This window comes from Mya arenaria, chromosome 10, assembly GCF_026914265.1.
Source record: "Mya arenaria isolate MELC-2E11 chromosome 10, ASM2691426v1".
NCBI classification, from domain to species: Eukaryota; Metazoa; Mollusca; class Bivalvia; order Myida; family Myidae; genus Mya; species Mya arenaria.
In genome coordinates this window covers 62,035,205-62,059,381 of record NC_069131.1, presented here as the reverse complement: position 1 = coordinate 62,059,381, position 24,177 = coordinate 62,035,205, and the positions used below count along the sequence as shown (strand labels likewise).

At 32.1% G+C, this 24,177-nt stretch overlaps 1 protein-coding gene across 2 annotated transcripts in view; it reads left to right on the top strand.

Moving 5' to 3' along the window:
* The window catches only part of LOC128205171 (acetylcholine receptor subunit beta-like), a 69,726-nt gene that overhangs the window by 4,533 nt on the left and 41,016 nt on the right, over window positions 1–24,177 (top strand). Inside the window, exon 1 of one of the 2 annotated variants that reach the window (XM_052906632.1) lies at window positions 15,414–15,737. The exons of the other annotated variant lie outside the window; for it this stretch is intronic. Coding sequence (XP_052762592.1) covers window positions 15,688–15,737 — 50 coding nt within the window. The 5' untranslated portion in view covers window positions 15,414–15,687. Of the gene's footprint in view, window positions 1–15,413; window positions 15,738–24,177 lie in introns of those variants that run through there. 2 annotated transcript variants of the gene reach the window in all.

The window sequence follows — 24,177 nt, the reverse complement described above, 5'->3', positions numbered from 1 at the left end:
ACAGAATAGGAAAGAACGGATTACTGAAAGGTAATCCGAAATGAAATGAAGTATTTTTTTAACGTTTCTTGAATGAAATAATGAACTATTGGTGTAAATATAAGGAATGAATTGCGGGGTTGATGTCATTATCGGGGATATGAACGCAATTGGGCTGGTCAAAGTACGCTTGGATTCCTTCGGACTCCACACACTTAGACCAGCCCAATTGCGTTCATACCCCGATAATGACATCAAGCCCGCAATTCATTCCTTAAATGGTAAGCTACTAAGTGTATATTAAGCTGACTTAGTATCGTTTGGTCATCACAGCCTTAAACCACCAATTCCGTCAATAAATATATAAAAAAAACGATTTTTTCGATTTCTTTCGTTTTCGAACAATCGTTACGGAAACATATTAAGGCATTAATATTTATAGACTCCTATATAATTTTGGCAAAATAACAATATCATGCGCCCTAATATGATGTTTATCTACCATTCATTCATCTAATACTAAAGGCACATTAATTATGTCTTTAAACAATTAATGGTTAATGCAATTTATGGTTTAACGTTGTGTTTAGCTTTTACCAGTATTTGTTTAAAAAGATTGAGCATGATCATTAAATCAGATGAATTACAACGTATATAGTGTTTTCCAAAAAGACAAAGAGCTATCCATAACAATAATATAAACTTGGCAAAAATGAGAATAAATAACTATAACTATTGTTTTTGTTTTTTACGTAATTTTCCTTAAGAACACGTCAATATAATTTTACTGCTGTGATCAGAAATATGATTAAGAGATGAACCTTCTGAAGTTTATTTTTGCTGGAAACTATAATGTGCTTTCTAAGGAGATACGTTTCAAATGTCCGATTTAGCTTCATTTGTACAAATAAGCTTATATAAACTCAACTAATGTAAGCTTAAACTGCTCGTGCTACTAACTTTGAATTATTTGACGAGGAAAATGCATTTCAAGGAACTCAATATTGAAGTGTTGTAATACAATGCATGTTGTTAAGTGTCTGTTACGTGCAAAAAGAAACTTATGATTATGTTGGGGTCAATATATTCGATTGATCAATACTGGAATAAAAGTACAAACGCGTTGTAGCATAAAGAAAATTGGTTTGCACAAACTACTTGTAGGAAATTGGAACTGATATACCCTTCGTATGTTTATATTGTCTCGAGAAGGGTATGCCATAATATTAAGATAACTTCTTCGAACGTCATGCATTAAGATTCCTTTGGTTGTTGCATGATAAAATGTGTTTCTTCAATGATGAAAGTAAGTGAGAAAAATGAAATCACTAAACTTCGACAAACAACAGCCAATTATTTTACAGTAGTTTTCGGAACACTTATGTTGTTTTAATTTGGCTGTTGACCTGAATGTTGTCACTGTATACTTAGATAAATGGATGGATGCATATGTTCTGCAAGCTATTATGAGCAACGGGGGACAACGGCTAATTTATTTCCCAGTATCGTTCAGAACACGGTTTTTCTGTTTTTAATGGTTTACAGAATATTGAAGTATATATGTTTTTATATGTACTGTAAAATGATATATTTGTTGTAAATCATGTACCGTTCAGATAAGAATATAAATGATTCGATTCAAGTCTGACTATGAATTTATACAATCTCATTCACATCTGGTAGCCGTAAAGTCAACATTCTCGCCTATCAAAGACTTAGTGAGAAAACACATTTTATGTATTAAAAAGAATGCTACACAACATTTTCGTCGTTTATTGCTCCATTGATATTTGTATAGTGTGTCAAACCAGTTATATAGCATTTTGGATAATTGCTCAAGTTCCCCCAATATCTGATAATAATCTCGGTACAAGTGCAGCAGATGATATAATGCAAACAAAACGACCTGCTTTCTAAATATGTTCCTTTAGTATGTACTAATAAGCGTTTAATTGCAGGCACTATTTATTATGTGTTCTATAGTACAGAGTGTTTTCATTGCTTTCGTGTATCCGCTTACCCTCATAATAGAACGGGAACCAGTGGTACCGTTTATTAATAGCGTGCGGATAAATTACAATCCTAGTTAAATGTCTACTTACTGAACTGTGTACTTTTTCTATTCAGTGTTATTGGCAAATGTTTTGGGTAAAGGCTTATATTCAATGGTTATATGATAATATTGAATAACTCTTGCAAGTTACTAGTAGTCTTGTTCGCATTGTAGACGGACTCTATCTTTTCTATCGAATGTCCAAAAATGCTTTTCGTAAGATCAAAGCTAACTCAAAACCTCAAAACATTAGTCAAATGGTGTCAATTTTACAATGTACTTTACATTTAAGCATAATGCATAACTTCTTTTAGTACCTATTTGGAATCCTAAATACACTACTTCATTGCATATTTTCCAACAATTTGTTGAAATTGTTTTGAATGGTAAAGAAATCGAAGCCAATAAGCAAGCATAATGGTGATGGTGAATATTACCTCTTGATTAAGTCTTTGCGAATCTCAAAAAGAAGCAAATGAGTGATTTGACTTTTTCTGTGATCGTTACCATTTTGCTTCATGGTCTACACATTATATAATGTGAAAATAGAAAGCTTAATCTGGCTTCATATATCAAATATTTATTCCAGTTTAAATGGATACTATGTAAAGAAAAAATATGAAAAATATTATTCAATATTATGTCTTCACATACTCGAGTATATGTATTATTCCTTTTGAATTGATCTTAGAGCTAGATTTTTCGAAATTTTAAAGAGATGTTGAGATAACGTGTCACAACATTTCTTAGATTTAATTTGTTTATAATCTCGAAGTTTCTAAATTTACTACCACGTTCGTCATTTTAGAGTCAATACATGTTTTTAAATTAAGACGGTGTTTGGTTAAGACAAACTCATTTATTACAAATGATTAACCGTTTAAATTATTAATTTGGTATAACTATGTATGTTTTTATATATTTTGAGTTCATTTTGAGTGCATTTCATTTCAAGAACCTAACTTATTTAAAAAAGAAAACTTTCATAACACCTCGTCCAAACTTTTGCAAAGATACGTTATACACTCCCAGCGAATTTTCAAGGTGCGTATTCATAGTTCAAGATCTGTCAACGCCCATTTACTGCATGATGGTCTTATCCGTTTATATTCCCGTTAACTGTTACTTTGTCAATCATTTTCGAGGATAACTCAGTGCACCTAAAGATATTCCTGTTTAGTTTGAATTCAACTAATATTTCGAACCAACACTTTCCTCCATGTCCTTTGGACGTCTGACAAACAGTCAGTCATATCCTATGTACCCATAGTATGAACATGTCCAATTTTTACCTGGTTTTATGATACCTTTCAGCGAGCTTATTGTCTATGAAAATTTATGTTTAAGACTGATATTGATATGTTCTAAACCGGTTCTTTCACCATAACGTTAGAAGAACTTCGATGGTTAGTTGATCAAGAAATATGTTTTTCATTATTTATTTGATTAATAATAGTGCACCTTTTGTTGATGCAAATGTGAATTCAATAGCTTAAAATTATAAATGATCTAAACTTTAAGAGTAACTTTTAACTGTCTTTATATACGCTCTAAAAATGATTGTGTACACATAAGTTACGTTTATTCATCATGTTCATTATACGCAATGCAAACTCTTAGTATAAATAAATACTATGAAAGTACAGAATAGGGTAATCTTTCCTTTAACTGCTATTTTAACCTATGTGAAACATGTTTATTTATTTTGGTTTTATTTATACTAGAAAGCCAATAATGCACTTTAATTGTAAATATGATTGCAGTGTTGCACGTTAACAAAAGCAAAATGATAAAAATGTGTTTAAAATTGTTATGTTGTTTTATTGATAAGTCTACTTACATGGATTTACGCACCTGTTGATGTGTCTTCTTTATGTATCACGTCATCCAGATGTTGATAACTTTGAAACTATTATAGGAACAAAATTCCATAAGGACTTTATCTTGTGTTGAATATTGTGTTAACAAAAATATTCAAATTTTGCTGGAAATAATGAAAACACTATACGATGCGCTACTGTTTATATTGCCAATTTTAGTGTGCGGGTAAATGAAAACATTGAAGAATTGTATGTTTAAATGTTTAAATAAATTACTTAAGCTCTCTTGCAGAATTACTTTTTAGGCATACGATAACAATTTATGTGAATTTTGGATGTCTGGTAACCCATAATAGTTTGTTATCAACTGAACGTATTGTATTTGAAAAGAAAGAATGTATATAAATTATACAGATAACAGTTTTAAAGAAATGTTTTCTTTAGAGTGAACGATTGCTCATTATAAAGTTATATGGGGTCTTTTTGCGGTCATCTATTTTACATAAATATTATTAGTAATCAGCAGTTAATACCCTTTTAAATAAAACCAAAGGTCAATGGGGTCAAAAGCATTCAAATTATCATTTTTGCAAATGGGTAGACAAAATGCGAATTTGTATATTGGATACCGTAAGGAGTTTTTTTTCCACATTTAAGTGCACGTAATGCAATAGAAAGCAAAACATGGAATATTCACTGTATTTTTCCTGTTTAACCAATACAGTGAAAAATACAAGAGCAAGCAAAAACCAAACAAATATTATTATCTTGTGTATTCAAAGATCAAAAAAGGACTAAAAGAAAAACACTAAAATGTCAAAGAAGGATTACATCAAATCTTACGGTGATACGAAAAAATGGCATCTATCAATCAATGTTCAAACAATTGAATCACTTTGATTATGAATAAAATAATCTGTTAATAAGCTAAAATATCAACAGAAGGAAAATTATCATAACAGACACGTACTCAATTTAGTAGCAGTTTCGTTAACAGTGCACATTATAGTTTTATAAATTCCATATGTTTGTTCAATCATGCGCCGTGATTGATTATCACCAAGTGGTGTTGTACTTCAAATCGTATTTCCCATCGAAACAGATGTGAAGGGTAGATTATTGAAAAAAATATTTATTACACTGTATTTTTGTGAGGTTTGTTCAATTAACACGTTTTGGAATTAAATGTTGCAGGTAACCATGATCTGATTAAAGATCCCATCGTTTTTGTTGTTGTTTTGGTTAAGCTAGTGTTGAAATCATTATCTCTATAGTTTTAATCAGTAAATCCTAAGTACAACAATTGTTGTTTTAGGTCAATGAGTACACTACCTACTTTTTGGAAAAAATATATAAAGTCTGGTGCCTTAAGATAAACTTCACATTCTGCAAGATTCATAAAAATGTACTGATTAGAGAAACAGCAGGAGCTCATTTTCCTGGAAAGAGTTCACGAAATAAATGTCAGGTACTAGTATATATCTCGGTGATTATATGTACCAAGTACAATACCAATTATTTATTAACTGTGGAAGTCAAAAAAAAACGAGGGAAACAGTGAACTCTATCTAGGTATAGCGCAAAGCCGGTCAGTGAAGTCAGAAGATGATATGGTTCTGAACGAGACCGTATTTAAAACATATCGTAGACAGAAGTGCAGCAAGTGTTATATAATATGTGTACTTTAAAATGCGCCAAGAGCAATGGTAGTGTTGTAAATAAATAGTTGCAAAAACCGGTTGCAAAACCCGGCGTGTACGTGTATTTTGTACGTTTAACTGTAATAATACAGTTCACTAAAAACTAGTTTGCGTCCATTTTCTTTTAATTTGTACTTATAGGCTCCCTGATACTCGCAAACATTCTTTTTGTGCTACGTATGTGTCATTCAAAACATATACACTATGTACTTCGTGACGCAAGGCTCTAATAAGTCCACTCGTAAACGTACGGTCCAAGTAGTGTTTCGCTGCCTCTCTCTTCTCTCAATGCAATGCACCTACCGTGACGATCTTAGTGGACTGAAATATGACCAGAATAAAAGTGTGGGTTTTTTTTACGTAAGGTACTCTGAGTTGTATTCCTCCGTCTGCAGATAGAGTTGGGATCGCTTATCATTGAAGTACTTTGGGTTTACCTATTAGTTTATAATTATTATATGCTTTATTATTAAGTTTTCTCAAGTTAATGCATACTTTGATAAGATTTACCTTTGAGGTTTTTATTTTATTCGGGATTGTTGGGATAAGAGTGAGGTTTGTGCACGAGAACTGGTTTAAACCCGCACCCTGATAAACATACCTATTTTTTATATAGTATGTATGCACTGAGTTGTTTGTGGAGTGTTGTGCTGTTGTTACATGTTTCTTGTTTGTGATATTTTTGTTTTTTTGTTCTATGTCTTTGGCGTTTACCCTTTTCCATAAAATGGGGTTTATGTTTAAACTTTTGGCTACTGAGCTTGTTTCTGTAGTTTTTGGCATACCTAGTGAAGTAGTAGTGATAATCATGACCATAATATCTATGTACATTATGATGATTGGTCGCTATTTATAGTCATGATTAAATTTCTCATAATTAGCATCTTACACAAGGAACAGGAAAAAAGGTTACCAGAGCGAGATGAGAAGAGTTAAACTGTCCCGGCTAAACATAACGTACGTTTAATTTGCATTTATGAATTGTTACAACATGCATAGCCTGCCTTCTTATATTTTCAGTAAATGTATTTTATGGTAAATATGCTGTATACTACAACTACCAGTGTACCCAAAACGAGATGCAAAGGTATCGAGTTCAAAGGGGAGCGTATTGATCGGGCTTCCAATGAGTTTACGAGAACCTATGAAACTTGGCCTATGTTTGAACATAGTACAGTTTTGTGAGTGCTTGTAAATATTATAAAAAAGTCGATATTGCAAAAAAGACTGTTGTTTTATGATTGTTTGTTCTTTCTATTGTCGTGATCAAAGCGGTTGATTGTATGCTATGTTATTTCTTCACGAATTAACGCTCATAATGTCTTGCAAAAAGTTACAACAACAAACAAAAACCTTTATTATTCTTGGATAGCTGATGCAAAACGTAAAATGCATCAATTGTCATTAATAAGATAAATTGGAAACTATTTTGTCGACATTGATTCGCCCTTTTCAAAGAAGAAACAATCATAAAGCAACGTCTGCGATCGACATAGCAAAATGTGTTGATGTCTTTTTAACACACAATTAGGAAGGGAGTTGTTAATTTCGAGCATTTCCTAAACATGCAAAAATGTATTCATAATAAATTATATAACGAAAGTAATCAATTTATTAATAAAAACAAATCCTTAGGAATTCAATAAAAATAAGTGACTTTGTTTAAAGACGCGATTGACAATGTTATTTCTCTGATGAATATGTTTCTATAAATGTATCTTGATCAAAATAACACGAACGTTACTCGGTCAAAATAACACAAACGTTCATCTCCGGTTGAAGATTTAAAACACGTATGTTAAGCGCTTGAATGGTTAGAGCAAAAAAAGCACACTGCTTATTGCTAAGGTACTCCAAAACTACGTGGTACAACATATGAGACGCAACGATTAATGATGAATAATAAGAATGGATAGATAACTACGTGGTACAACATATGAGACGCAACGATTTATGATGAATAATAAGAATGGATAGATGAGCTAGTATGTCTTTTAAGATTAGCAAAATAAAAAAAATCTTGACAACTTCGTATCTTGAGAAACTGAGAATCATGTCATCTTTGTTACTATTCCATTTGGTATTTGAACAAGTTAGTTCTCTTTTCAATTGTTATAGTGTGTCTCAATCAAAATAGCTAAAAAAACACTGAAATTATCCGATCCATTCAAAATTGTCATTTCATCTCGCCGCTGGTAATAAAGTTCAATATTGATACCGTATAATGTGGTGATTTATTGACATATATTTAACATAAATGCTCGAAATAGCAGAATTATGACAGCTTGAGATTTATTTTCATTTCATCTAAAATCAGATTATAATTAACCTATATATAATTTTTCCAATGCCAAAATGGCTTGTTTCTGATGTTTGTTCCAGTTTTAAAGTTTACATATTCTGTACTACGCATTACGTCTATAAATGATACAAAACACTTTGAAGTCACCAGACATTCCTTATTCACATGATTCCAAACCTTAATTCATTGTATTGACAAATAGTTCTGATCGGTTCAAGTATGTCAATCCAAATGCAATGTGTCTACATTACTAGTGTGTGAAGTATTCAAAGCATCAACATGCTAGGAAATGGAATCCGACTAAGAATATTTCCATATTTCCTTCCTGCATTGCTGTCTCACAAGTCATACCAGACGCCCGCCTGACGGTAGTCCCCTATTAATTCCAAACCTCCTCCTTTGAAAAAACATTGATTGGTGTACTGATCCAGAGGTATACAGCGTCATCAGACTGCACACATATATTACATACAGATTAAAATATCGTTACCAATTAGTGTTTGGTTTACCGCATTGAAACGGTAGGGGCAGACAGGACATCAAACTTGATCGCTAGACATGAATCAGCAAATACATAATTTGATTATTGTGCCTATTCGAAAAACAATTAAATGCTATTGTTAGCTATGGAGTCTTTGAAGCTTAGTGTAAGCAAATAAAAGAAGTTAGTATGTATGAAATGCAGCAACTTATAATCGTTCAACATTATCGTAGGGAGTACAATATAAAAACATAACAATGAGGCAGTACACCTGATATATATATAAAATATATCCGTTTTCTATCACTCCTTTGGGCTGTTTATAAATGCGTAACAGTAAGTGTAAAGGAATACTTTAATGAATTATGCACAATGTTTCGGTGAATTATGATAACTAAAGGGTGTGAATGATAGTTTAACCATTGTTTTGTCTCGAGTATAGCTTTGTTTTCTTGTGTTTGGTCAAGGCATACATCAACAGCACCTACGATGCACGTACTACATTACAATCGTCTTGGTAAGAAATTAGAAAACGGCGTGTACCTTTGTTATTTGTGTGTGCCAATTAACGAGATCATAGCTGGTGTTAGCCACTCAGCTTTCATTCAAATACCAGAGATATCAGATATCAGATCAGTCACAGTCAAGCATGTCATGTTTGATTAAAACAAAAAGTTACTAAGAATCATAGTTTTGTTATCAGGAATCAGTTCTGACACGAAAATGATTTTTTTTAAGACCTAGGAATGTTAGAACGTTTTTCTCTAAATATATCTCATTTAAATAAAAAAATACTTTAAAACCACTATTCAAGTGAAAGTTCAATAACAAACGAAATATGTAAGAGGTTTGCATGTATGGGTTTTTTGTCGCTTTGATATTTAATGTTTTCAGGCTAAACTTAAAGTAGCAGCACAAGAGGTGTTTCATCAAAAGGATTATCTCATAAATTAAAGCATTGTTTTGACGTTTATATGTGCTATAAATACGTAAATATAAAGGAGTGTGTTCATGAGATAACTTTGAAGAATAAGAATCTAATCTGTAAAGCTTTTGAAACAGCATGTAATGGATTTTTTACGATACAAACAGGGCACTTGATGTTTTCAATTGTCTTGAAAACATATCCAACTTAAGGGCACGTATTTGATTATCTAATTACAGTATAGTCATTCATTTCCTGGTCGTTATGGATAATCGGATGTGCCATTCTGATTAAGGAAATATAATTGTTTTATGTTTAGTGTGAACAACTGATATCATTTACAAGATACATAATTGCTTTACGAATGCCACTCGTCGACTGTAATCTTGTTGTTCATTTGAAGTCAATTTCAGGCTTTTCCTGTCGAAGGAGTCTCAAAATATATCAACACTTTAGCTGGTGGTAGTTAGCGTTGACAGCGTAGGTGTTTTTATATCTGATATAGTTGTAAATACACAGATCGAGACTGATATTTTCGTATAATGTAGCATGTCTTTCAAATTTCATCTCTTGCGTTGCTAATTTGTCAGCGAAGGCTACTTATTGTATTTTCTTAACAGTTTCGTTTAAACGTATTTATTTTACAACGATTGTGAAACAAGTTATTACAACATTATATTAATTACTCTCGCTGGCACGATTCTACGCTAAAGTGTGGTCTTCTGTTGTGAGGAAAATCGGAGTACCCGGAAGAAACCTAATTGTCCAGCTTGGAGAACACAAATCAAACTCACATTCGCCCAGGACGGGAATCAAAACCGGGTCGCTTAGGTGAGTAGCGAGCGTGCTTACCACTGCGCTAACCGGACAACCAACATGAATTGGTGAAGGAATGATAATGTACCCTCTGAAAATCGGCTCTTCATAATGTACGACGTCACATTTGCCATTCTGTAATCAGAACAATAACACTATATATAGGATATGTGTTTCTGATGCATAGCAGCAGTCTTAAATCTACTGTCTACAGGTTTAATTAGTCTAAAATAGTGTTTATTACATCATTTTTCTTGAACGTTTCACCTTGGTGTACCTGTACAAAAGTGCTCATATCTTTCCAATTTAGTCCCCCTATGTTAGATGAACTTTGCACTGAATGCGAGTTAGATAAAAACATACGGATATAATCACATGTTCCCTCGTCATGTAATCGGGATTTGATGCCATTAATGTTTATAAATATGGCATTAAAATATATAATAAATTTAACCTTTTGTACTATGACAAACTAAATAGTAAAGTTAGTGCCAAGGACTTTACACAAGTGATTTCACTAGTTTGGTAACATAATTATGTCATGTGGCCTCTGTGTCTTTATTCCCATAATAATGATAAAAAACATCGTTCTACTTGAAGTCCATGGTGAAACAAATCTCAGTATAAGCATTTAATTTTCATTTCATCTCAATACGTTATGTACTAACCTGGCTTAAAATTGTAGTGATCTGATTTTAAAGAGATTGTTTTAAAACCGAACATGTATAAGAAACATAGTTAGAATTGGCAATGTCAATTTGGTTTCATTTGTATAAATGCAACAATGGTGGCGCTCCAAATAGTATGAAGCTTTTCTATAAAAATCAATTGTTGATTATGTCCACATAATTTATGTTCCTTTGAAATGTGTTAATATCAAGTAATTGTGTATCTGATATGTATCTTACATTTAAATTCTACTATGAATATATGATACAATTTAGCCGCAAGCAATCATTACTATATAACATCAGCTCACATGTTTCACTAAGATTTTCCTGTAAAATAGCGGCTGTTTCTTCTCTTACATATCAGCTGCACTCACCATCTACTTTGCTGAATGTGCAACTAGTGGGTTATTAAATAGCTTACGGAAATCATCATATGATGTTAAGGTTATAATTCGGGATTTAATGCCGTATATTGTTTATAAATGTGGCATTAAGTACATATGTTTTTGCTGTTTTCACAACATGGCTTTCCATGTGTTTATCGAGTGTTTGTTTAGGAAAACTATGATATATAGTTCAAACATAATACTGTACTTAAGAACTGCACTGAAGTAAATGTATCTTAAAAAAGTGGCAAAATTCATTTATTCAGTTTTATTCAGATTGATACAAACAATCAATTCTTGTCTTTAATGTGTATATGATTCAGACTTATCATGTGTTTTGTCATCAAAGCGTTACACCATCAATTAAGTAAATGCATATGTAAAAGAAAGCGACCGTTTCTCGCTGTATTTCGTTTTCGTTTTATGGTTAATATTCATAATCGTCTATAATTCCGTCATAATTACAAAAACAGTTTACTGTGAAGTTTTCCTTCTCTCATTCTAAACGTTTGGTATCTGAAAGTGAAGAAACTTACATTTAGTTTATTTATGTATTTAAAGGTTATATGGGTAAATGTCATTTATGGTCGTTGACAGGGCTTTGGTGTAATCGGTGTCCATTTCAACAAATGTTCATGGAACATTAAATTAGATCAATTACGTCGCATATACTTTGTATTCAAAACTGACTTATCAATAATATAACCTCAGTATAAATGAGTATTAAATTCCATTGTTCTTGTTGTCCGATTAACAGTCCAACCCGGGTTCGATTCCCGGGCGGACCAGGTCACTGCTGTTGTGATTGATTATGAAATCCTTTATACGACCATTGGCACTGTATCACTGCCCCTGTCATGTACAGAAGTTGTCAGTTCCTTGTAGAAGTGAAGGCACCTAGTACTGTTTCACCGCCCAGGATAGGTGTGCGGTGGTTGAACTGTCACTCTGGGACCCTTCAATGTGCTCACGCCGGGACCCGGAGTATAAACTACTAACACCACCTTGTTCTTGTTATATGTAATATTCCTTTAGACTACGCTCATATGTTTGAGTCCGATTCTTTCACTTTTGTGTTTAACGGATATAGTATTGAGCGGTGGACATTTCAAAATATACTTTTGCAGGATAATAGAATGTGATTTCTAGGTTGATATATTTTAAATTTTAGATTTATTATTTAGGTACCGATAAACCATGTTAAATCGAATAACTTTTGTTTTAACTGTGTGTGCCCTTCCATTCGAATTACTTCAAGAGGAACAGTCATTCCGAAGAACCGTATTTTGAAGAGTGCTTATAATATGCTTCTTGTTAAGTGTTTGTTACGTGGAAAGTGAGATTTATAGGTATGTTGGGTCAATATCGTCGATTGATCGATATCAGAATAAAAGAACACACACGTGGCATAAAGAACTTTTAAAGTGGTTTGCACTTAATATAGAAATAACACAATTACCACAAGACAAAAATAATTATACAATAAATCGGGCGAAAACATGTAGTCTGTGGTTAAATATATAATATTCTTCAGAATTGAAAATAGCCATAAATCAGTTGGAACAATATAAATGTGCTTAACTTGTTTATTCAAGTGTATGTTAGCCGTAAGTAAACAATTCAAGATTAGATGCATTTGATTAATTGAAAAGTGCAACTCTGTAGTTATAATACTTAAAGTTTGTACATTCAGTTCTATTCTCTAATACATAGTTATAGTCTCCGTCAAGTAAAACGTCCACTTATGGCAATAAACTTATACCCAATATATTCACATAATGAATCTAGATTAAGAAAATATGTGCTCACTTTGAAGCAATTATAAGTTTGATTGTTTAAACATTTATGTATAGACATAATTGCAACCAGGGGTTCTGTGCTTTGGGAAACGTGCAGATTGCACGAAATCTTGAAATGTTCATAAATGGCTTGGTATTTTCTGGTATTAGTAATTCGAGTAGTTGTTACTGAACTATCCGAGAGATTAAAAGTATACGCGAGTGCTTAGTGCGAGGCCAATGAGTACAGTTACTGTGTTGTACCAGGAACTCAAAAAACGTTGAATAAGTAGCGTGCGTATAAGTAACTGTCATTGTAATTTGCCCGATAGCAATATATCATAAATATGTTTCCACGTAATATATTAGTATTTATAGTTTTTGACTTATGTTTTAATCCAGATTTCAGATGGCCAAAACTTTCCACTATCAAATGAGTATTTTATAGCATACCCAAAATCGAAAACTATGTACATTCAAACGAAAAAAAAAGAACATTTATATTTCTGCGCTTGTATATTATCACTGTTTTAATAATGTATAAAACACAAACCGATAAATATTGTTCCGTTCGACTATGGTTCTAAGGATCGTTTCACAATCGTCGAAATTATTTATCGATTTTGAAATATATTGCCATCGAATAGGCAATACAGTTTTTGCTATGTATACTATTTGTAATAATTGCATTTATAATAACACCAGAAAATGCCAAGCGCGTTAATATACATCTCAACGTAACGTTATTTCGTACATGATGTCTTTTTAAACCGTGTCCTAACCATGCGCGCACTGACCTTTAATTTGTAAGCGAGAGCGTGCTTAATTTACCAAACAGTGAAACATCAAATTATTAGTACAATTTTTAACAGTGAAATGTAATCTTTTGTTTCACTGAAAACTCTCTATAAAATACACGAATGCATGTTATAAATATACCTCAAAGTATGTTCTACATCTTTACAAAATCCGCATGTAATTCAAATCATGCACTGTGATAACCTGGGAGTAATTCAAATTGTTCTGTTTCGTGTGAAAACACAAATTATGTACAATCATGTTACAAAACAAATGTTTTGGTAATTCATAATACTATTGACATTTCCAGGCAATGTGTGTTTTATATTGAGTCAAAATGTTCTATTGCATTGAGGATAATTGCACAACTTCCTCAAAAAAACTGTGTATAATCTCACCAGTTACTAATTAAATATAATATGTCATGTAAAAGTACTGCATTACGCTAAGGTACAAAACACGACCTTAGTCTGATTAGGTTCATTTAGTATAATGTATCATTATATAATTGTCAAAAAAATAAACATAGTTCTCTAGTTTTCACTCTAGAAGGAAACTGCCACTTGCGTGTCATGCGATCATAACTTCCTCCAAATTTCGATTCAAAGTTGCTATGTTCTACACCTCAAACATCAGATACTCCCTTTAAAAGAGAAAAGAAATATGGAGGGATGAGTTATTTAACCTTTCATTTGAAGGTTAATGACTGGGCCTGATCCTGTAGTTTTCGTTGAAAACTTGCTTTTAGAAAAGAAACAAACATACACTGTGTTATGTGAGGTCTTTACGATAAATGCATATATAACAGAATAAAGCTTTGATGTCCTTTAGATGTAAGTTAATATATATTGTGATGGAAATTTTCATTTGCATTGATATTTTATTGCTAATATTGGTCGTTTTGGTTTTGGTCAATATTTTGCGGTTATTAGTTAGTCAGTTCGCATAAACTACATTCCTTGTATAACCTAGATTTGCTTGTGAGCTGTTGATAGTAATACAGTCATATGGAACAAAAGTTCACCTTCAGTTTCTATGACAGTCGGTCTTGCAAAACACGTCAGTCGTATCTGAACACTTCACACCAGCGCCAGTCACGTTTATTAATTGTTGAGACACTTGCGAATGTATCGCGTAACGAGAAGGTAAATATCTCATACAGTAGTATGACATGTAGACTGCAGTCTGCATTGTTTTAGTGTTTCAAATGTGTTTGATAACAAATATATATTTCATAATTGTGCAGACATACAGTGATTACATTTATCCTCGCTTTCCCTGATTCTTCCCCGCATTCTATTGATATAACTAAAGCTAGCGAATCATTTATTATTTAAATATCAATGAAGATTCAGTCGAATGAAAACAATGAGAAAGGCATAAACAAGACAACTTCTGTAGATTCAGCAAGCCGTTTTAAATTTAATAAGATTATACTTTCAAAATCATTATAGAAAAGTAAATTTGTTTAAAGAAATAATAATCAAATGTATAATATCTATATCTGGGTATGATAACTCCAGTTAGATGTGGACCAACAACATCATACAAAGTTCACGTATTCGATGTAAGGCAACATAGCCGAAGTCAAAACATGTGTTAAATAAGCTCCATCAGCAAGTAAGCACCACAAGTTGTTCTTGAAAATACCTGTCCAGGCGATTCCAAGTAACTTGCTTTCACAGCAACGCTTGTTCTGTATAGGACTTCCCACTGTTTAACACTATCTCGCGTTTATCGTATCAAAGAACCTACGAACGGGAATTATTAGATTAACACGTATTTCAATAATAAACGTTAATGAGTTTGAGACTTTTGTGTTAGATTTTGTAATGTTATAAAGAAGCACGAATTGTATTCGACTTCTCCCAAAGACTTGTTACAACAGTTCATTAAACTTAAATTTGCAGTCACAGACATCGGCTGACTTCTACGATTGCAAACGACACAACAATCGTAATCGCTTTGTGTAGCTATAATGGAGTATACAGTTTGTTCGGTTTTTGTGCTTATCATTCTCGCAACTGGGTGAGTAAATGTTAATGATTTCTTTAATACGTTAATTATTTTAAAATGCATATATTATTTATTGACTAATGACATAAAAATGCACGGGCAATGTGAAGTTTTTTAATAATTTCAAAATTAACAGTTAATGCCAATATGTTCTCATTATTAGTTATAGTAATAGATCAGTTATAATGTAACGTTGGCCTTAGGTAATAATTGTGTTTTTGAGAAAACAAATGAGCTTGGTTACTAGTGCAAATTTTAACAATGCTCGAACAATTTCTTGGTTTATCACATATCATAAACAATCCTATATCAATAGCGAACGTACGAGTTTGAACACGATGAGTAGTTGAGCTTTTAATAAGAAGTTTTATTTACGATGTATCAATATTAAGTTTTGCTGTGGAATAACGTCTAAAGTAGACTATAAAATACTCGTACAAAACAAAAAAGAAATATTGGAGCCATTACAGAAATAAAATCCAAATAAGACAGAGGAAAGATGGTACTTGTAGTTGGGTTTCACTTTCGTCTAGTATATTTAGTAGCACTGTAAATAAATTATGATTTGAGTGTAGTTATAAAAGTTGCGAAACACAAAGTGTAGGTGGACTTTACAGTATTATTCAAAATTCGTTTAAAATGTGTAGTTATAGGCTGATACTCGCATATATCATTCTGTTCGACCTATCGTACGACGTGTAATTAAAAACGTATACAATGTACACATACTTTGCGTGACGTAGTGCACACAAAAATTCACTATTTAACTTACCCGAACAAGTTGTGTTTGGAAGCTACAATTTTATTTGGATCAAATGTTTGATCTGAGTGGACTGAAACATGACCTATATCATGGTTTGAAATAGTTGTGATTATCATGACAGTAATTTATCAGTATATTATGCTGATTGGTCGTTATTTAAAGTTATGATGCGATCTCTCATAACACCCCACACATTTCTACAGTTACAAGGAATCAAAGACGATATGCATTGTGTGTAAACTGTCTTCTTGGACATAAATTATACGTTATTTGCAGTGTAAAATTGGTTTTCACAGCCTGCTAAGCCTGCTTAGTACTTTGAGTAAAACGTTACAAATACTGGATTTTCAGTAAGAAAAGTAAAAAACCCAACCTAAATCGATTAACATTGAAATGATATTTGTTCTTAACCTTTTTAAAGTAAATTCGCTTTTAATAGCTTTTCAAGACATTGTTTCTTTGATACGCCTGCTACCGACATAGCAACATGTGCCTATATCATTTCTGGCATACAATTAAGACGGGAGGGGTATATATCGAGCACACTAGGGAAAAACTCAAAACGTATTCCTCATAATTTTAAGAACGAAAGAAATTCATTTATTAAAAGAAGACTTAATATTACGATCATTATAAAGAGTCTCTAATCAGTGACGTTGTTTCGCATCATGCGTTCTTATGACAACATGTTTATTTCTTGTTCTAATGTCTTGTCTATGTCTAGATATCACATACGTTCATCTATAATTGTTGATGTAAAACATGATTTTCAGCAGACAATAAAACAAGATTCTTAACCATTGCAATGATAATAACATATTGTTTATTTGTCATTTTAAACACGGAAATTTAGAACTCAAAGTTCCTTGTTAAATGCTTGGATAAGACAGGTTAGCTAATATGTCTTAAGCATATAAGCACTCTATTACTATATCTTGACACTTTTGTAATTTGATAACATTGTCTCCTGACAACAATAAGGTACTGCCAACCTTTACTGTGTTAGTTTATCATACGTACCAATGTTAATATATGGTTCATTTGTTAAACATCAATTATTGATATGTTAAATATTGTCAAGCCCAATTTAGTATGTATCTTTAATTTTGATGGAGAAGCGAATTTGAGGATCGAGCTTTGGGATGGATCAAAACAAAAATGAAAATTAAAGAGAAATGTACAGCAGAAAAAATAACAACATGATCGTTTTTATAGCCTAATTATGTCACGCGACACTGGACAAAAGACACATAGGATAACAGTTTACTTACAACCATATAAAAATATCATTATGGAAAATAGTTGGTTTTGATTATGCTGTTTATATAACATTTTCGGTGCGCATCTCAAGTGCAAATGGTTTCTTTTGAAACAAAGCATTTTCTTATGATCATCTGCAAATATATCTCTTTGAAACAAAGTCGCCTTTATAACAATATTTGACTGTAATTTCGAAACACAGCAGGGGCATGACTGCTTTGGTGCATGCATCTTTGATATTTCAAGACTTCAAGTCAAATGTGAAGTAGCAACGGATGTATATTTTCATCAACAGCATTATTCGGTTACTTGAATCATTGATGTAACGTTTATAGGTTCTATAAATACCTACATCTTAACACCGGTTTTCTTAAAATAACCTTTGCATTGAAAGAAGCACATCTTTGAAGTACTTTAACAACCACGAGGAGGATTTCATTCAACGAAAAAAACATATTACTTTGGTTAATTCAAATCTCGTCCCTTTTAGATAAAAAGTCAGCCTTGAGAACATTATTAATATTCCGGTAACTAATTTCAAGATTGCTTTTAAATATCGTCAGTGGTAACACTTCCTTAAAGATTCCCTCACAATAGTGTTGTTTTGTTGTTGTATGTTTGTTTTTTTTGTGTTTTATTAAGATTTTCATCAAACCGATTTGTATTCCAGTACAAAGCAGGTTATAAATACCTTCCAAGCAGTCTAGGATCAATCGCAAATCGCAATGTCACATGTAAAACGATATTTAATGAAGTTTGGTATTTTCTGAAACATTATGTTGACGCATTTTGCTCAGCGGCAGTATTCTGATTAATGATTAAAAATATCGAAGGTTATTTAATGATGCTCATCAAGTATACATCTAGCAGAATTAATCACATTCGTTTATCTTGGCAAGCTGTTCAATGTGGTTTTCATACAGCAATATTTCTAATTAATTGATTCTTTTTAATTATTTACGTTTTTGGTTTCATTAGGTACTTTTTATTGTTAATTTTAGTGTTTTCCCTTGAACTGTTACCTTTTATATATTTATGATTTCAACTGTCGACAAAGTAACAAATTTATTAAAATTAATGACGTAAGATTACCTTTTTGAAGTTTTCTAAACTGTTTTAAGACTTGGCAAAGGTTTATCAGCCTGATATATATGAAACCTATAGTTAGTGCCATTAACAATACAGAAGTGAACGCGATGCCAACTACTGTATAGTTTTATTGAGATCATTGAAAATAAAAAGGGGCCTATTTTATCACTTTACTTAATGCGCTTTGTCTCATCAAAGCTTCACACTACTTCGAACGTCAATACGAAATGTTCAATAAAAACGTGTTTCTCGATGTGACTTCTCAATGTGATGTGTTTTTTTACAAATAACGACGTATATTTGAATACGACAAAGAACATTGCATAACAACATTAGAAGATTTTTCACAGTATTGTGAAGTAAATACAATACATTATAGTTTTATGGTTTTGCGTGATATACTAAGTACTTGTTTATATATTTGGTCCAATTCTTTATATTTTGTATTTTCTCCAAAATATGATATAAAGAGATGGACATGAAGAATTTCACTTTTGACGTTAAATTATCCTTTTAGGTATTACCTGTATACTAATTTCATACTTCAAATTAATTTTTATTTATAGCAATTAACAAAAAAATTAAAGAGTAATGATTTAAAGTTGTAATGTGTGTATTAAATAACTTCAAGAGGAGCAATCCAATATTGTAATTGTATTGTATTGTAATACGATGCAGGTTATTACGTGTCTTTTACTGGGAATATGAGGATCATTTGTAAGCGTCGGTCAATATCTTTAATTGTTCAATACAGGAATAAAAGTACAAAGGCGTTGTAATTGGCATAAAGAAAAGTCGTTTGAACAAACTACTTGTAGAAAATTGGAACTGGTATACGCTTCTGATATTATCTCTAAAATATGATGCCATTAATTTTAGAAAACCTCTTCAAACGTCATACATTAAGAAGAGTTTTTTTTATGATAAAATGAGTCAATTCAATGATGTAAATTGGAGAGATAAAATAAATCAACAAACTACACTAATTATATAATAAATCGGTCGAACTAGGTACGCTATGGTTAGATATAAAAGCTTCTTCAAAATTGAAAGTAATCATCAGTGAGTTCGAACAATATTATTGCTCTTAGGCCTGTTTTCCAAAGTAGTTGTCAACCAAATGTAGACAATTCAAGATTACATCAATCAAATGAACTAATCGATTAATAGAACAATAAAAAGTGCAACTCAGTCATATCAATGTTAAGTACTTTAGTTTTATGTTATAAACGATTGAAGTCTCAGAACCATTGTGTTTAAATGTCAGTTTCCCGAAAACGTTCGACAATATCGTTTTTTGCAGTAAAACATGTAAATAAGCTATATCTGACCGTTAAAAAAGAGTGATAAACCTCAGAAATTTGATAGTATGTCTTACTGATGTCTTACTGTCATTTTTATTTCGCGTCGTGAACGCACAAAGACGATATTCGCTACGCCACACATGAAATATAAATGTTGGTGCTGAACCGTCGAAATATATTACGATCCTCTACTGTAATGAACAATTATACTTTATATATCGAATTCAAATTCTACCTTTTTGTAACTAAGTTTTGTAATCACCTTGACACGATTCATGCTCAGTGCATACGACGGCTTGAACAGAAAAGAACAGAACAGAAATTGTATTCGACTTAAGCATAAAAAGCTCATCGTCACAACAATATGTATACTAACAAAAGACATGGCGTGTGACAATTGTAGCATAAGTTTGTCTAATAAATCAACCATATTAAGTTTGATATAAATGAATATGAGCAAAATCATGCATTTTTATTCTCTTGAGAGATACTGCTGCGCAGCAAATATCTACATGCTTTGAACCGTGTTGAAAACGAATTACATTCTATAACCGTGATTCAATACACGAAGACATACTAGAAAATTCGATTTACAGATTGTAAATTGAAAGTAATGGTACCTTTAACGCAATCAGTGCTATAGCTTCGACTATAAAATCGCTATTAATGTAACAGTTACTGCAACCACATTCCGATTACACAAAAACATACACAAGTGCTTACCGCAAGGGTAATGGTTTTGTAACTGGTACGTGCCATATCATCAAAACCAACGTTTTATAAGTAGCGTGTGTATAGATAATTAACGTTTTTCGTAGTTTTCCTTCACCAATTGTTATATCAGAACAAATATAAATATACCATACATTACGTTTAGTGCAAATAGTTCACAACAATATTTATCTATAGGCAGGAAAAAACAATAATATATCGCTCGATTTAAATATGACAATGATTTCTTAAAATCACATTAACATCTGAAAAAGTTGAGACAACATTCAGATTTACAGCTCCGTTTATCCAAGACTTAATGTGAAAATACAAAGGTTGGTACAAACATGTTATACAACAAATGCCACATTAATTATTCTATTGAAATGTGCCGGCAATGGTATTTATATAGGGTGTCAAACCAGTTATGAGTACATTGAGGATAATTGCTGAAGTATTACCACACCACACACTGATTTAAGTAAACTATTTTAAGGGGCCCTTAACGCAATTTCATGAAAGGTCTCTATAAACTCTTCATGTATACCAAGTTTGGTCACCATATTTCTAACCAAATTAAAAATATTTGATACCATAGGTTAGTTTGATGCAGCCCTCATGCTGGCACCCCCTAACAACGGCATACATCATTCTAATAACCTGGTTTCACTTTGATTAAAAATATATAAATGTGCCTGTCGTAAGCAATTAAAAAAAGAAATGAAGATGAGATTTGCATGAATTGAAATCAATGTAAGCTAAAGACTGTTTGTGCTTAATATTTAATAAAATATTGAAAACTGCGAACAGAACTTCTGTTTAAAAGCGCTTGGTCCAAGGCCCAACAGGCCATAAACAAGAGACATACAGTGCCACAAGGCAGTATAAACAATACTCAAGTTTATAGGACACTTCGATTTCACTGCTTTAAATTGGTCAGTAGCCCTTCTCAAAGTCCACCTCGTAAACCAGCGGTTGCCCATCACAATATCTCCTGTAGTTCTCCACAAACACATCCACATACCGTTGAATATGCTGAAACATAACATTGTAATCTATAGCAGATGAATTTTGAATTCGAATACATTTGGTATATATTTCAGTGTATGTGTTGTATGCCTGTGGCGTTGTGTATGTGCCATGTTAGTGTTGTTTTGTTCGCTGTGAGTTTCGTGTTTAGAGACTATTGAGCCTTGTGCCTTAATTTTTTTCGAGTATGCACTTACTCTTATCAGATCGGAAAGCAGTAGTACCGTTGAATAGTAGCATGTGGATGACTTACAACGCTTTTATCATTTTCTGCACCCATCTACAGCACGGTATGTTTGCCAACATTGCATAAACAGATACTTGAGTCATTGGTAATTTTTTACACAATGCCATTGGATTCAAAGGCTTATATTTACGTGTTCTATGTCAATATTGAAAAATTCCAAGAATATTCAACAAATCTTTCGAGAATATTTTGACAAACAACAAATGTCTACCATTTTATATACACCTAAACGCAATATTGTTTGCACATAAATCATGTTCATTATACGCTGCGCAAACATTAGGTCAGCATAGAATATTGAAAAAGCAAACAAAAACGGTTATCTTCCTTTTAAATGCTTGCTGAAATCATGAAAATGTTTATTTGCTCTTTAATGCGTTTTTTTTATAACAATAGCGCACATAAATCAAGGAGACTTCAACATTTTTTTCTCTTTCCTTTAAACTATCATCGTAAAAACGTTGATATTGATAACGCCATTATCTCATTTTAATGTCATTTCATCAATGACCAACCCGGAAGAGTTTTCGCTACATTAGTTTAATCAAAGAATATGGAAACCAAAATCTACAACAGCAGTTAAAATATCATAACTGATTTTAACTGTGTAGTGAAAATAACAGCAGTGAAATTAGATGGATAATTCATACGCCAAACAATACATAATGCATATTAGTCATTAGTAGTCAGTGTTGAATGTAAATCAAGGTAAAATCAAAAGATTTGAAGGGTCGAATAAATTGATAAATAAATCCGACATTTATCGTTAAACCAATTTTTATTCTTCTTTGGGCTGTGTTTTTTTAGTTTGTACGCTTTTGCCTTTCATTCAGTGCGTTCCCTTCCACTTTCCATTGTACCTTTAAACAGAGTGTATATTTGAATGTTTAGTGACTTGGCTTGTCCCTGTAGTTTTCGGTTTTTAATTGATTATATAATAAATATTTCATACACTGTATTAATGTGACTTCTATACAATGCATGCATATCAAACAGAATAACGATATGCTGTCATTAAGATTTAAGTTAATATCTGTTATAAAGGAAACCATTATTTGCATCATTAATTTTGTTGTTTTCATTTAGTTCCTTCGAAATCGTTATGTTTTGTGATTGATAGTGTCTCAGATTGCATAAACTATATTCTTTGTATAACCTATATTTCCTGGTGGACTATTTCTTGCTGATAGTTATACTGTTATATCAAAACAAATTCATCGTCAATATCTATGACTGTGGGTACCTCAAAACAGGTCAATAATATTTGTATAGACATACAGTCATTCCATTCACCCTCGCATTGCTTCATTCATCCGTGCATTATATGAATATAACTATTGCTAGAGACCCTAAGCGAAGCAAAAATCCAAAGTAAATAATACCTTTGCAAAAACACTAGAAATGATTATTGAAAACACATGCATTTTTAACACTGAAAAGCGGTATAACATTTTTGAGATTCAAATAGCCATAATTAACTATCAATGAAGGTTCAGTCGCATAAAAGCATATACAGATTAAACGAAGGCTGTAAATATATGAAGCCGTTTTAAAATATAAAAAAAACATAGACATTATAAAATGGAAAGTTTGTGTTCACATGCTCACATTCTTAATCTCTACATGTGGAACAGCAACATCATACGGAAGCATAGCAGAAGTCAAAATAAGTGAAAAACCCCATCAGGTCGTTAGCACCACAAGTTGTTCCTGAAAATACCTGTCCATGTTATCCAAAGAAACATACCTTCTTTCTCTGCCGATACGCGTAGCTCAATGTAGGACTCCACACTGTTAAACACTGTCTTGCGTTTGGCGTTATCAAAGAACTTACGGGAATAATAAGATTAACACGTATTGACAATAATATACGTTCATGAGTTTGCAACTTTTGTGTTATTTTAGCATCTGGTTGAGACATAGTATATGATTTATGGGTATTTAAATATGTAAAAATATAGGTATATATCAACAAAGACCCAGAATTGCATGTGGTATGTGAGGTATTTTGAATATTTGCAAATTTAACAGTGTATGTTCTTATGTTCT